At 38.6% G+C, this 16,598-nt stretch overlaps 1 protein-coding gene across 1 annotated transcript in view; it reads left to right on the top strand.

Moving 5' to 3' along the window:
- Positions 1-16,598, top strand: part of LOC120775304 (lachesin) — a 90,618-nt gene that overhangs the window by 54,666 nt on the left and 19,354 nt on the right. Inside the window, exons 5-6 of the mRNA XM_040105438.1 lie at positions 3,119-3,210; positions 3,314-3,442. Coding sequence (XP_039961372.1) covers positions 3,119-3,210; positions 3,314-3,442 — 221 coding nt within the window. The remainder of the gene's footprint in view (positions 1-3,118; positions 3,211-3,313; positions 3,443-16,598) is intronic.

Below are 16,598 nucleotides of genomic sequence, written 5' to 3'. Positions count from 1 at the left end.
GTCTTGCCAAATCCGCTTTGCTATCTTGCATTTGATTGTAGGTGTCTACCTATTCTAAGTTATTTGTTAAAATTTTGCATTGAGCTCCTTCTATATCCTTCTTAGCAATCACGATTTTATCTCTGCCTTGAATTTATATAGAAAGTCAAAGCACACATCTCTGTTTTTTCGTTACCGAAAATGTTCCAGTTACCGAAACTCAACTTATGGGCAAGTGTAGTTGATATGCCAGTGAACTTCCAACTGTCCCACTCATGGAACTAATCTTTAGCGACGACAAGCCTATTAATGCCGCCTAGCTCTGCCTGTGCGAATTCCGTATCTTCCCGTAGTTGTTCAGTAGAACTCCACAGGCCTTCTTTATGTATATTACTTCCGATTGTAGAGATATCAAGATCCACAGAGTTTACTCCCTATATCGCAGTCCTGTTGGTATAGATTGAGGATATATCCTTCTCCCGTACTAAAACTCTTCTGCATTATCATCTAGACAGTATTCTGACTGGGAAGAAACAATTGAAGTATAACCTTGGGAGGATATTGTCTCATTTATTTACTTTGTTTTGAGCTGATTCACAATTTAGCTATGTTTAAAACTTTTCCTGCTCCAACCACCAATATCCTTAAGCAAATGGTGCTACTTTCAGTATGAAAACGTATATGTTAGTTGTTGCAGGAGCTTATTAAGCGCATTATTTGCAGATGACTTAATCACTTCGGTAACTCTGTATTCCTTTAAATTTCTGTTACTCTTTGGGTAAGAGTTGGTCTAACGACGGCCATGTACATTCAGATATATCATTTATCCGGTGTTTAGGCCCCAGTTCTTTCTGAATATCTCAAAGAGATGATACTACCCATCAGGGGGGCAATCCTTTTATGGTGTATATTAGAGTAGTTTCACTGTTTACTAGCGTTTCCATAATTTTGTTAGTATAAATATGTAGGTATGGTGGAAAACATTCTAGACGATAGATCTAAAATTTTACTCTTACTACTACATTTCAATAATGGTAGGTTTTTTTGATAATAAAAATATTTCTAATATTTTTACTATTCCAAATGTCACTTATTTAATAAATCATTCTGCCAATATAAGTAAGCTTTTTATGACTGAATGATATTAATAAATCTGCTTAAAGAATACCACGAATATATAATATATGTATAACCTTTCTCCCTTAACTTAAACGATTTCAAATGAAATGTATGTCTTCAAATCTTACTATATATTTTAGTCATAGAGTAAATTGGTTTAATAATCATATCTAACTTCCATTTAGCAAAAGTTATATTAAAATGATTCTCAAATAAGATATATGTCATAAGATATATGTCATGAACTCTACCGAAGAGCCCAAATTTTTTATTGAGGATATATCAAAAACGTCAACTAAAAGTTTGGAATTTATTACATTACATATAAGGTTTAAATCGTGGTCTAAACCAATTCCATTCATAATACTAAGCGCTAAACCATATAGTTCATAAGACAGCTTCTCGACTTAAATTCACGAACATATCACATATTTTGAATAACTTAAGTGATTTAAAGAGATGTGAAAAATCGAAAAATAATATATTATTTAGGGTATATAGGGGAAGTCTGGGCTGATTGCACAAACTTTCGACATTGCTTAGGACACTTATGCTAACGATTTTTCCAGTCCGCGAAACAATTTTTATAAGCACTTTTTGACCTTCGGCTCCTTCCGCGAATTTTGTTTTACCTCTTCGATCGACGGATAACGAGTTCCACGGAACGGCAATTTCAGTTTGGGGAACAAGAAAACATCACACGAAACCAAATCTGGTGAATACGCTGGTTAATCGATTGTATTCATTGCGTTTTTGATTTTAAATTCGATCACAATCGTGACTCGATGCGATGGTACACTTCTGAAATTTTTCTTCCACAATTCCGGCCGTGTTCGGCCGCTGTTACGGTCAAATAGAACTCCTAATTGACCGCCTGTCCCTCAGGAACAAATTCATGATGCACCAAACCACGAATATTGAAAAAAAAAACAATGAGAATCGCCTTGATTTTTCAGCGGCTTTGGCGTGGTTTTTTTGGTTTCGGCTCTTGTTACCCCCTCCAATCCGATAATTGTTGACTTGTTTGTATGTGTAACTCATAAGCCCATGTTTCATCGGCAGTTACAATGCTCTCCATGAATGTAGGATCGGAATTCGTACGATCAAGCATGTCTAAAGAAACCAGTTTACGGTACACTTTTTGAAAAAAAATTCAGCTCTATAGGAACGAGTCAAGCAAGAGAGCGTTTCATACCCAAAATATCCACCAAAATCATTGGAATGGACTCGCGAGAGTTATCGAGCCTCTTGCCATCTCTCTAACACTTGACTTACGATTTCGCGGTCGAAGGTCGTTCAGAACGATCTCTCGACCGTCTTTGAAGACTTTGTACCACTCGTAGATTTTGTGTCACCAAAAGTCTTTTCCAATATTCGTGACGATTTCGTACCCTAAATTTGTGGAAATACAAAATTGGAGACAAATTATTTTTTCAAGAATTTTCTTGAAACTACTTAGGTGTACCGACTTAAGCAGCTGCTGTAAGCAAATTAGTTGACGGATCGCGCTCATATTGGCACAGTAATTAAAAACAGTCATTCCGGGGAATTTAAATTACAATTTCCTGGTACTCTTTTGTCACAATGTATTTCAACCGCCCCCCTCTATCCCTCTCCACGACTTCAGATCGCCGGTAAATAATTTCCATTTCATTTTTGTTACTCTATCTTTCATTTCCAGTCGGTTTCGTGCCGCTATGTATGAATTTCTTTAAATTTGTACCATATAGAAACATTTTCTAACATCACGTTTGTGATCAGAAATACCTGGTTTCAAATAGGACGAAAAAGGTGTAAAGAGAGCGAATTCGATTTCTTATATATAATTATTCTATATATTTATATATTTTGAAGCTAATTATGTAATTTCTTTACTACCAATTCGATAAACTCTAGATCAAATACTAACATTCCTTCCAAAATTCAAAATAAACATATATAATTTGTAAAAAAGGAATTATCGCAGCATTATCAAAATTTTATTTATAAAATTATAAATAATAATATGATTTACATTTAGGGCACGCGGCTATCCGGAACCAATCGTGACATGGCGCCGGGAGGACGGCAACGAAATCGTGCTCAAAGACAATATCGGCACAAAGACGATGGGTGAGCAAATATTGAATACAAATTTCTTAAAACTAGCACTAAAAAAAAACTCAACATTATCTATTTCCTAAATCTCTTTATTTCTGCTTTGTCTCGCACACAGTGTCTTCATTTCGCGGCGAAGTGCTGAAGCTGACGAAAATCTCACGCAACGAAATGGGCTCATACCTCTGCATTGCATCAAACGGTGTACCGCCGTCGGTTTCAAAGCGCATCTCGCTCAATATACATTGTAAGTACATAGGCAACAGCCAGCATGGTTGCATTCGAATATAGCATATACATAAGTACACACGGTAAATTTGCATAAAAAGGTGCCGGTGAGTGTTTGTTGGAGAGTGTGTCCCACCGGTTTGCCTAAAATAAAAGAGTACATTGTCGGTTGTCAGCGCAGCTGCTCATTAATTACCGCAGTCTCATGTTGCAACAGCTCCCCAACCCCAACTCTTATTGTTCATTGACTTCAAAAAGGTACTCTGTCGGCTAGTTTACCACACAAACCACCCATCATTGTGCAAAGCCCTTTTTTTTGCGTTTTTTGCACTTCGGCAACTTATCACCGAGCTGCAGCTCGTCGGCGCACAAGTGGCTCTTTTTGGCAAGTTCCCTTTTGGTGGCAGTCAAAAGTATGAATACAAAGGTCTACCTGCAGCTTAACGGACTATGCCCACAACGACCAACTGACCAGCACAATCTCCATTATGGCTCACACGTGAAGCGCCTGCGGCTTTAGCCTGCAGCATGTACTTATTACCTGTCTTCTCGCCAATTTCGTTCGTTTTACTTTCGAAACCACTGTTTTGTCTTTATTTATTTGGGCACTTTTTGTACCTTTTGCCATTCCTTAAAACGTGTGTTATCCCGTATTTAGTCATCACTACAAACTTCACTTTGTCAAACAGAAAGGTGGAAGGGTGTTTTAGAAACCCTTTCGTTCCACCCGTTCTACGTGTAACCTCATTCTTCTTTACCACCTTTACTCCTTGCTTTCTTATATGTTTTTTGTTCGTTCATTTTCTGTTGGCCATTGGCTTAAGTTTTTTGTCAAAATGTCGCCAGCACGTGCTCTATTCAGTGCGCTCAACTGCATCCACCAACAGTTCACTCAATCAAGTGGCATGCAGCAGCAGCGCAATTTTCTCGTCATCTTGTGTGGATCCACGAACGTTTCTCAGTTTGCGACACAACACGAATCACTGCAGCTATAAAGCTGGCATGTGGAGCAAATGTGACTAAACGACGTGCTTCACTTAACTAGGGATTTTCTTTTGTATATTTTTTATGACGTGGACTGTGTGCGCACTTCATTTGTTTGAGTTCATAAATATGTTTTGGCGTATTTATGCGCGTCTAAGATACCTGGGATACTAGCAAAATTCCATCTAGTACAGTATAAAGAAAGAAGCATTCCATACCTTAGAAATAAATATTCGCTGTATTTGCAATATTTGGTCATTAGATTAGTTCATTTAATGACGGAGAAATTTTCGAATCAGCTGGATATAGAAAGATGTATACGGACCTTGTATGTATAAGAAAATCATACTAACTTTATATCGAGTCAGGGACAGAGTCCGTTGTGATTTACTTGAGTACCTACCTACGAAGGCCTAACCTCACGGTGCTTTCTATTTCTAGAAGCACGTAGATCAATACAATGCGTTGATCAGCGCCCCAAAGCATAAATGCATTCAGCACTCAAACCTTGGAGAACCAAAGTATGAATGCATTCTGCACTTATACCTTAGTTCCAATTGGTTCGGGTGGAACGGGATATCCTATCCGCCTTGGTCCGGCCGACCTAAAACCTCTGCCGTACTCTGGGTTCGGCACCCGGCCGCAATGCATTGGACTAAATGCCCTGCCTGCATTTAGGTCAAACCACAGCCACCACGAATCTCCACAAAGGGCCAAACCCAATGAGCAGATTGGAGTAAACTCCAAAGGCAGACTGCTCCCCGTGGTACCAGCTTATAGTCTCTGGTGAGACTTTGTAGCTTTTGCTACTACTAGTTGAGCTCCCGAAATCCCAAACTCAATGACTGGTGACATTTGTCGCTTGAACAACAAATGCCTTGATATTAGGAATTAATAAAAAGAGTATAATATCATTTCAAGCTAATATTATAGCACTATTTCTGACTTTGACCATGCTGACATTTAAAACAATACCTGCTATGTCAGACACAGTGCATGTGGATTTTAGTCGCCTCTTACGACAGGCATGCCTCCACGCAGGGGCACCCTACCCGCAGGGGAAAGAGTCAGGGGCAGTTAGAAATCGATTTCATACAATTTTAGGATATTATACCAGTGATACCGTGGGATAAGCCTCCTTCTTCGCGAAAGATCCTCCGAGCCGTTTTGTACCAAGCGAGTTAGTTCTGCTTTCTCCAGACTAGATAAAGAAGCGAAGCAAAAGGGTTTGGTAGTGAAAGAGAGCAAGAGGAAATATCTCCTATCATCTAACGAACAGACATTTCTGGAAAGTCTGGTTCTGTTTATTTAAGTGGGCTGGTAGTAAGTACGACAAGTACATACCTTCATTAGCGGCTGCTGTCATGACTTCAGTTTATCAGTAGAATTCGACTCGTCGGCCACGGATTTTTTAAAATAAAAAATAGCAAAATTTGTCAGTAGTTGATTCTTGTTTTCAGAAAGAAAATCAGACAGTAAAATAAAAAAAAACTTGTTGTTGTATATGGTCAGTAATTTCCTTAACGGCCATCGTTAAAACTTTGTTTAACGTTTTTCAATATGGTCGCACATCGACTTTTGGTGAGTCTCTTCCCGCTTGAAGGTGGGCGAGATAACTGATGATCATCTACTGGATATTGAGCCTGAAAAATTAATTAGACGATTTAACCATGTGACAAGAAGGAACAGTGGAAAGAGTGAACTTCACTAGCCGAACCTGTCACAAAGAAAGTGAAAACTGTCCTATCTGTCCAAACTGTGATGACCACGTTTTCTGAGATTCACAAAGTATGATCTACAAAAATAACTTGTACAGAACTCTACTATGGCGAATTAATTGGTTGAATTAGAGAAAAACCGGACTAGACTACGAATTGCTACCCTATCCACCATTTGGAGGTAATTTGACACTATGCAACATCTTATTGTTTCAAACGTGAACTCGTCGAACGGAAAGTTGATTCAAGAGGTTATCCTCAGCCACGAAGAACTGCTTTCAGCATCGCTGAGTCAAGATAGCGAGCTAACAGGAGATGTTTATGAAAAAAATTGTAATTTTTCCAAATTTTTCAATATTTAGGAGTTAATTTATTGATTGCCTTCTTCTGTAATATTCATTTTGATTTAGGATTTGGTAATAAATATACCACGTTTAGTCTAGCTGATAACCCGCGTTTTCAGAGATGCTGTACAGTGCGTATCAACGACGTTATTGCTGCTTGGAGCAGAAAACCGAGGAAGACCCGAGTAAGTTCATCTGCCATCCCGCGCAAATATTGTACTAAGATCCAGATTTTGCAGAATATTCGTTACAAAATTCAACTCGTGCAGGAATTGAAGCCGAAGGACCATCACGCGCATCCTACATTCGAAACCGGTACCAATCCCGAATGACAGACAAATCTTGTTCAACTATGAAGCTCATTTTTCGTTTAATGGGTACGTTTGTAAACAAAATCCTCAGAAAGTCTCTGCGGTTAGACGAAATCAATCTTTAAGATGAAGCCGATCATAATGTTACAGTCAACGGGGAACGCTATAGGGATATGATTAATGACTTTTTCCTGCCGGAATTGAAGGATATTGATGTAGAATACCTTTGGTTGCAACGACGCTACGCGCCATATTAAAGGGAACATTTAGGGAGTGATTATCTCGCGATGTGGGTCTGTGATGTGGCCTCCAAGATCGTGCGACTTAACCGATGTGCTATTTTTGAGAGACTATGTGAAGTTGATTGCTTACACATACATATAAGTTACAGACGATTAAGGCTCTGGAAGCGAAAATTCGCTAGTTATTGCTGTAATACGGTTCAATTGCTGCAAAAAGTGGTCGAAAGTTTGGCCCTTTATCTGGAATTTATTCGAGCAAATTGCGACGGTGCCTTGCCCGGAACCTTTATCAAAACATAATGAAAAACCCTTATATTTATAACAAAGCTAAATTCATTAAATTAAGGGATGATCCATTTCGAGGTTCTCTACTTAAAAAAAAGCACAGAAACTTCAAATTTAAATTATCATTCGAAAGAACATTGTTTGGCATTTATTTTTTTACGTATCAGAGTTCAGTTTTCGATGACTCGTTCGAGCATTTTGGACTGATAACTGGCAAATGACACAGGTGATGTCTTGCTCCAATGCCTCACTGAAGCAGGATTGCCTGAATAGACTTTCGACTTTACATATCCCCACATGAAAACGTCTAACGGCGGGATATCACATGATCTTGGTGGTCTATCAACCGACCCAAAACGTGAAACTATCTACACACTGAAGTGTTTTTCCAATAAAACTATTGATTGATGCGATGTGTGGGAACTGGCGCCGTCTTGTTGAAATAAAATGTCGCCGAGTTTTAATTTCAGACATCAGCCCACAAACCACAAACCACAAAACACCAAACAATTTTTTTTTTCTGAATGAAATTGCAGCTCTTAAATCTCTTCATACTCATAGATACAGACATGAGCCTCATCGCTCAATAAAATTTGGCTCGAAAACGTCGGATCTGGTTGGAACTTTTCAAGAGCCCATTGAGTGAAGCGATGTCGCTTGGGAGGGTCGAGTGGCTTCATTTCTTTCACAAGCTGTATTTTGTATGCTTTCCATTAAGATCTCGACGAGTTGTTCTATACGTCGGTCCTAGTTGCTGCAAACAGCGCCCAGTCGACTCTTCACGGTCTTCGTGTACACTCTCAGCTACGGCTGCTATATTTTCTTCAATGCGTGCTGGTCGTGGTCTATTCGGTCGAATATTATTCAATAATGAATGCTCCGTTTCAAGATGGGTGATGGTGTTCCGAATAGTACGCTCAGTAGGTACATAAGTTGAGCGAACGCGTCAAACACATTCTTCACAGTTCGTTAATTTTTCGTTGATTTTCGTAATAAAGTTGAGCGATTTGTAAGTAGGCGTAAGTTTTGCACGCTGAAATGCCATTTATTTATTTTTTTTTGTAAAAGGATAACGTTAGCACTTTGTTTTCGAAACCCCTAGCTATTTTCACTTTTTCCCGTTGATTTCACTTCTTGGACTCACTAACACAATTCTTGTGAGTAGGTTATACTTAAAGGAGGGCTAAAAATAACCGTTACAATTTGCATTGTGCTTTCGCCATTGCTCCAAAGGACTTTCGCTTGCGCCAGTGTGGCGTTGCCAAGATTTGCATGCAAATAAGACTGATTAATTGCCGCATGCGAGCATGTAATGCATTTCCGGCTGCCATTAATGCCCACACAATGCAAATGTACATGTGAGCTTACCACATACACAAACTTGTGAAGCACGAATATAAATTAAGAAATATGTAAATATTTTAGGTGTGTTTTTTTTTTGCCTTAACCATACACACTTACAACCGGCCAACTTGCAAGCTGTTCTGCAACATTTTGTGGCATTTATTTTACTTTGTAAAGAAATTCTCCGAGCGCAGGTGTATAATGCATTTCCGTCTAGGCATTTTGTAAAGGAAATAATTAAGAGAATTTTCTTGCAAAACCACAATGCTACATGCAATTTGCCGCATTAAATTTGTTTCAAAAATCTTCTCCCACACGCTGTGCTCGAAGTAAGCTGCCCTACAAATGATAAATGCCAACGCAAAGCTTTGGCTTAGACATCCGATTTACTAACACAGTCATCGGCTTTGCAGGATGTTTCAACGTAAACAGCAACAATACACATACACGTATGTATGTGTGTTTATAAACGCTCACTGTGAGCGAATGTCACGCAAATCATGAAAAATCACGTAGCAAGTGGAAGTAAAAATACGTTTCACATTCATTATGTCGGTTACTATTTGACATTTCATCAATGTGCAAAAACCTAACTGTTCATACAGTTTGCACAGCATTGTACATATCTACATATGTGCATATGTATTTGAGAGCTAACTGCAGTAAAAACTGGAAAAGCTGTATAAGAAAAATTAATACTAAGCACCATCTCCAAACTGGTGCATATAGTGGTTGACCAGAAACACGACTTCTGTTACAATAAAACTTGTCTCGTTAACTTTAAGGGGTAGCAAGATTAGTTCGTGTAAAACAAAGCTTATTCTAGTGATTTTTATGAATCGGTTAAAATCTAGCCTCTTCTTGACAGATCACGCGTGGATCGTGTCAAACTGTCATGTTATGTTTGTTAAGTATATTATGTAAAGTCTAAAGTTCATGCAGACAATCCCTCTTGGATTCAGGCTTTGAATCAAAACATCACGCTGTAATTCACCACTTACTAATCGAAAAGCTCAAATGAATTATCGAAAATTGAAAACATGTTAAACAAGTAAGGAAGGGCTAAGTGCTAGTTTTATTCTTACAACTTGCAAAAGTCAAAGCCAGGGAAATACTTTAAGGTGTAACATGTCAACCAGAGGATTGAAATTTAAGCAATTTTATATGTACATATGGATACTATATTTAACTCATACACCGACATATTCGATGTAAATTTTGTTGTTGAAACCAAAATCATTATACATATGTAGTATATAGGAATTAGGGTAGTATCGACCCGATTTTAAATGTTCCCTGGGTTTCATAAAGTACCTCACATACAATCACCAATCATATGGAGCAAAGTCAGCCGGATGTTCGAAAATTCTGATATTTGTTAAATGGGAGCTAGGTCAAGTTTTCGCCCAAGTTTATCTATTTTAAACACAAAGATACTCTGTTATGATCAAAGCACACTCTCCATCATATTCTCATATTCATTGAGATAACTCACATGTTGGCCGAAATATGTGGTACAAAGTTACCCGGAAGTTCGAAAATCTTTATATTAGGAGGATGGAAACTCAGAGTAGAATTGACCCGATTGAATCCATTGGTACGCCACAGACATTTTACTATCAGGAAAACGTTTTCCGCAAATTTCAATTATTAACTCACACATTAACTTATATTTTCTGTTAAATGTCGACTATAGGTCCTGGGGTAAGCAGTATTGGTTGAATTTGCGCAATTTATGGTTATAAGGTGGCATACTCTAAAGACATTCTTATTTTTGCAAAGTTTTATCTAGTTATATTAAATCCTCTTTGATTTGTACATTGGAAAGTGAAAGAATCAAATGGAATTTAAAATTGTGCTAAATGGGATAGCCCACAGGTGCCCAGTCCTATAGCTTAATTAAGTGCTCTGTTATGGCACTTTACATGTTTTCGGTTATTGTCGTTTTTTGGACGTGACAATGGTCCGAATACGCCCATCTACAAACTTCGCCTTACTTTTTTGCCAAAGAACCCATATACCAAGTTTCATTTAGTCAAGTTGTAGCTTGCATGGACGGAAGGATGGACGGATGGACAGACAGATAGACAGTCGCCCGGATTTCAACTCGTCTCGTCATCTTTATCATTTATAAATACAGTGGCGGATTCAGAGGAGGGAAATGGGTGAAATTTTTACCCACCCCTCAAGGGCTAAAGGTCTTATTAATATTTTTACTACTCTGAAAAAATATAAAGTAACAGAAATTTAATCCAACAATTTTTCATTTTATTTCAAAAACAAAATTAAAGACTGCCTCCATTTGTGAATATAATAAATAATGCTAAGATATCTCTGAAGTTACAAAGTGTTACAAACAACGTCAACGTCCGGTGTGTTTTACGTCGGCACCTGCTGACGACAGCCTTACTCTACGGCGCTCAAAAGCACAGCGGATCAAATCAATGCGTTGATCAGCGCCCTGAGAATGCAAAGAATTTTCAGTACCAATTGGCAGTGTGGAATGGACGCACTAACCACCTTGGTAAGACAAACAACGTCTAGTCAGATCCGGCTTGATAGAGAACTTGAAACAGATGCTGCATTCAGCTCCATCCGCGACACATATTTTCGATTGATACATTCTCCGCGGTTTAGAGAAATATGGGATAGATTTTAACTGAGTTTGCTGCTTCCAGAAAAAGTATATGCTTTGAAAACCAAAGAAATGGAAAATCTTATTGACTGCTTGATAGATAGATTCAAAAAATTTGATCCGCACCTGATATATATATAATTTACCTAACGTAGGTTTTGGTAATACATACTCAACAACTATTATTCTCTATAGCAACATGTTGCAAGAGTATAAAAATACGACAATGCCAACAGTTGCTCTGGAACAAAAAAACATTTGTTTGTATGCCCAAATGGTTGAAAAGGTATTTTTCTGTTTGACTCACAATAGTCAGACAAAACGTCTTTGAAATTTATCATAGTCAGCTAACTCAATGTTGCAAGAACTAGTCTTGAAAGTTTAAAACTCACATAAATAAATAATAAAAAATCCGCAAAATCAGCGATTGTTGAACTATTGTAAGCAATTACTACGCACCAACAGATGCAAAGAAGATCGCAAGAGATCCTACTCAATATGTTTTATTTTATCAAATCTTTGTCTCTTTAACTCTAATACTGAGTTCAAAGAGAATGACATCAAAAACATAAATAATTACAAGAAAACAAGAAAATATGCTATCTTCAGCCGCACCGAAGCTATAATACCCTTCAGAGGTGGATTTCATAGAGAAGCTCGTGAAGATATCTCGTCAAGTAAAAAAGGTTTCCTCGTATTTGATCGGCCAGTTTGTATAACAGCTAAATACAGTAATGATTTAGTGATCCGATATCGGTCAGATCAATGTCTAAAAACTGTTATTTAGAAACATCGTGATGTACCTCAATCCTTTATTCACATACTTCTTCATAAAGCACGATAACAGCAACTAACTCTACCGGACAATCAATAGCCTTCTAACAATTGTGCAGCAATAAAATGACGCAACGCGCAAAATGCGACCATGAAATATGCCCAAATACTCACACATGCACCTGACTAATCCGTATTTTACTTTCTACTCATGAAATTTTTTGACGCAAGTAAATGTGTGTATACATAAACATATGTATGTATGTATGTTTGTATGAAAGTAAGCCACATACTACTCACTATCCTGATTAATGTTGCAACACTCCAACCGGCAATGAGCTACACTCAGTAAACACTTCGCCCTACACACGCGCTCACATACGCACACATGCCGAGTTAGAGTAGACATAATGCTCTATGTTGGCCAGCATTCGATATTGTCAACGTTTGCCAGTGCGGTAATCACTGGTCCAGTCCAGTCTGTGCCTAATACATACCTAAATACCCTCTATGTCTCACATCGTTTCCATCAACGGCACAAGCGGCGCAGCAGCTTCATCAATGTCCCGCATCCATCAGCAAAACTCACACACAGACAGTAGGTTGGTTGTGTTGCAGTTTAATTTTTGCCAACGCCGCTCACGTTCGAGCCGACTCCACCCCTCACACCGCCAAGTGTTGTCACCAAGGTTATACTTGTATGGACATACTTAACGCGACTTTTATTTGTAATCAACTTAGCTGGCAGGTAGGCACGACCGTTGCCTTAATAGACATGCATGTATGCGACTCTATGCGTGTTGCAGTTAGGGCTCACCGCCACGGACTGATCTATGGCTTCTTCCCTGCCGCCTCATACATTTCAATACGATTTTGGTCAACGGCAAATGTTGAATTTCGCATTTCCACGGCATTAGTTCGAGTGACCATGAAAATGTGTCAGTCTGCGGCATAGAATTTGTGGCTCTTTTAAATTTCTCCAAATTTTGCTTGCGCTTAGTTTGCCAACGCTGTGTGTCATTATACTGATATGAGCTTGTGTTTCTATTTCCATGTTTTGCAATGAATTCAGACCGCAGACTCTTTCACATTTATCACTATATTTTGTAAAGAATTGAGAGACAAGAATTGCTTATTATCATTGTGTAAATAAATATCCTTTATTACATATGTTTGTGGTACAACACTGACACTTGCGAAGAGTGCTGTTTATGAGACTATTCAAAACTGAGGTTGAAGAAAGATTTGGTTATCACTTTGAACATTGTTAAATAATGAAGCTATAGTCTCTAATGTAAAATAAAATATAAACTCTAATAAAGCGAGTTTCTCAGTACCAAAAAATGTTGACAATGTGAAGTAAAAGTTCAGTGGATTCGGATCGGACCTTCCCCTAGCTCTAATATACCCAATACTTATAGTGATTTTCGACCATTTACTCGACTTATGGCGAATATGTGTATATCCAATCTCCGCCTACAAGATTAAATCGTTATAGTCCAGTCATTTAAGCTTAAATTAGGTAAGAATCTCGGAATTCGATACACCCATTTATATGTCTGTAAATACTTGTATATTGACACCCTAAAGTTGTCTCAAAACCTACATATGGTAGGGTATACCTACTATAATGAGCTTACTATAATGACTGGACTATTAGTGGTGCAGGAGTGTAGAGAACGGTCGTGCAGTCTATCGCAACGTAACCAAGTGCACCTTATCTGGGTGCCCGGTCACAAAGGTGTAGCCGGGAATGAACTTTCCGATAAGCTCGCCCGCTACGCAGCAATCACCAACACGGCAGGACCTGTACCTTTTATTGCGCTCAATCCGCATACCATAAAGGATCTGTTCCGCAAGGATGAAGGAGTGGACAATCAGGGGTATTTACAACAAATCCAAGGCATGTGCTATGTCAAGTTGCTAATGGGTGGTTACAACCTTAAAAGGTTTAAATATGGCATCAACCTCCCAAGGGATAAACTCAGGCTACTTGTCTCATTCTACACTGGCCACTGTAAACTCAAGAAGCATTTACATAATATGGGCCTAGCTTGTTGTGCAAACTGTCGTTTCTGCGACAAGGAGCCTGAAACTTGGAGCACCTGCTGATTGACTGGACTCCTTTTCTCAAATATAGATATAATACCTAGTAATATATTGGAGCTTATCAATATGCTGGGGTTAGGTGGGTTATAGTGACATAGCAGATGACACAATAGACCTTTGGTCGCGGCGCAGTTGTCATCTATTTTTCTTATCTTATCTTATCTTATCTTATCTTATCTTATCTTATCTTAACTTATCTTATCTTATATATGGGTCCGTCAATCGATTTTGATAAATCAGTGGTTTTTATTTCCCAAGTGGGATCGCTTTTCGTTCTTCAAATGTTCCAATACCGTTATATAAATATTTGTGGTTTTTAAGCCAACAGGTGCTACTTCGGACTGAGTAGGCAATTGTTCTCTCGACGAACAAAAACCAAACTCAATCAGTCGCTCATAATTCCCGTCCTGCTATATGGTGCAGTGGCATGGACGATGACAACAAGTGATGAGTCGACGTTATGAGTTTACGAGAGAAAAGTTCTGCGAAAGATTTATGGTCCTTTGCGCTTTGGGCTCGGCGAATATCGCATTCGATGGAACGATGAGCTGTTTAAGTTATATGACAACATTGACATAATTCAGCGAATTAAAAGACAGCGGCTACGCTGGCTAGGTCATGTTGTCCGAATGGACGAAAACACTCCAGCTCTGAAAGTATTCGACGCAGTACCCGCCGGGGAGAGGAAGAGGAAGACCTCCACTCCGTTGGAAGGACCAGGTGAAGAAGGACCTCGCTTCGCTTGGAATATCCAATTGGAACCACGTAGCGAAAAGAAGAAACGACTGGAGCGCTGTTGTTAACTCGGCTATAATCGCGTAAACGGTGTCTAAGCAAATAAAGAAGAAGCGGAATGTTTAGCCACTTTGCCGGACAAACGTGGAACGTAATGATGTAGCCAAATTCATCCGTTTTAACATATCGATGTCGAAACTCAGAGCCATTACACTTCTACAGCTACAACGATGTGTTCAACATGTTGCTTTGATATTTTTGTCCTCGTTCGAACAGTTCAATTTGGACGCACACTGCACCGCCTGTCCCGGATTCATTTTTTGATATCAGTAAAATTCTATTATTATTCTTAATTTTATCCCATAATTCGTTTTCGAAAAGTTTGCTGAAAATATCGAAACTTGTGTCTGTTAAAATGCCATGTCTAACGAAAAAATCGTACGACAGCTACAAAATAGTACAACTCCCTTTTGCGAAATGGATCTAAGAGTCAGTCCACCAGATAATTAAGAACTCGTTTATTTTTAGGTCAAGCATAAGGGTTATACGATTATATTCTTGGTCATCGATTATAGCGTTGATGAGTTAAAAGTAAGCTGAAAAGAGAATTTCGGCCAATCGTTTGATTGACATTAAATTCCGCCTCTTGTACTAATTCTAGCATCTTGTACTAGTGTTATTTGAAAGATATTTAAAGCTTAGAAGCTGATAGTAGTTCTGAAGAATGCCATTATAAAGACCTGACCTTTTTGCTTTTTTATGGTTTTGGTCGATTTTTGCTGATTATAATTATATATAATATTGAAAAGTGATCGACGGTTTGCAAAAGTTTTTGGGAGCTTGCCTTACCACGAAAACAAAAATTTTAGTGGCACAAAGCATTCGGCGAAAGTCGTTAATGCTGCCATCAGAGAAATAGCAGAAGATCCCAAGGTATCTCGTAGATCGACTCAACATATTTTAGTTAATGTTTAAGTTATACGAGTAAATCGTGTGAATGCTAAATTCGCTCCAAAGAATCAAACATTTTTTTTGTTGCAAAAATGATGTCGAATAGAGGTCGCAAAAGAGATGCTGGACAAAATAACTGAGGTCCCTACATTTAGCAAACTCATTACTACTGGTAACGAGACATGAGTTTATGAATGCAAACAAACTGTCCAACAATCCAGCGAATGGAAAAAATTAACCGAAACCAAAAAAACACAAAACGGATGGAGTCATGTATAGAATTTTACACAAGTGAGGAAAGTTCTCTGACCGCCATTCGCTTGGGAGTAGCCAGAAATGAATCTTTTACATATGGCTCAAGCAGATCAAGACTTCCGTTCTTAGATCAAGTATCCTCTGCTAAAGTAAGAAGGCGAAACATCCCTTCCTCATTGTTGAGCGCTGGGTTTCGGACCCGTCACGTAAAAATCTCTACTAATGAAAAGGAAACAACAGCCTCGGATAAGTATCCCCGCTAAAACGGCTGCGAAAACTGATACCAAACGCTTCATCAGGATCGGGAAGGACCTCTCCAAGAAGTTCGATACCAAACGACGTTTCAGACAAAGCGATTCCTTATTGTGCGACTTCTTCAATCCACTCCTGGAGAAAATAATTCGAGCTGCAGCAATAAATAGAGAAGATACTATCTTCGTACAGCTGCTGGCGTACGCCGATAACATCGATATCATTGGCCATAACAA

This window comes from Bactrocera tryoni, chromosome 4 (genome assembly GCF_016617805.1).
Source record: "Bactrocera tryoni isolate S06 chromosome 4, CSIRO_BtryS06_freeze2, whole genome shotgun sequence".
Taxonomy (NCBI): domain Eukaryota; kingdom Metazoa; phylum Arthropoda; class Insecta; order Diptera; family Tephritidae; genus Bactrocera; species Bactrocera tryoni.
This window is presented reverse-complemented; position numbering and strand designations above follow the sequence as displayed.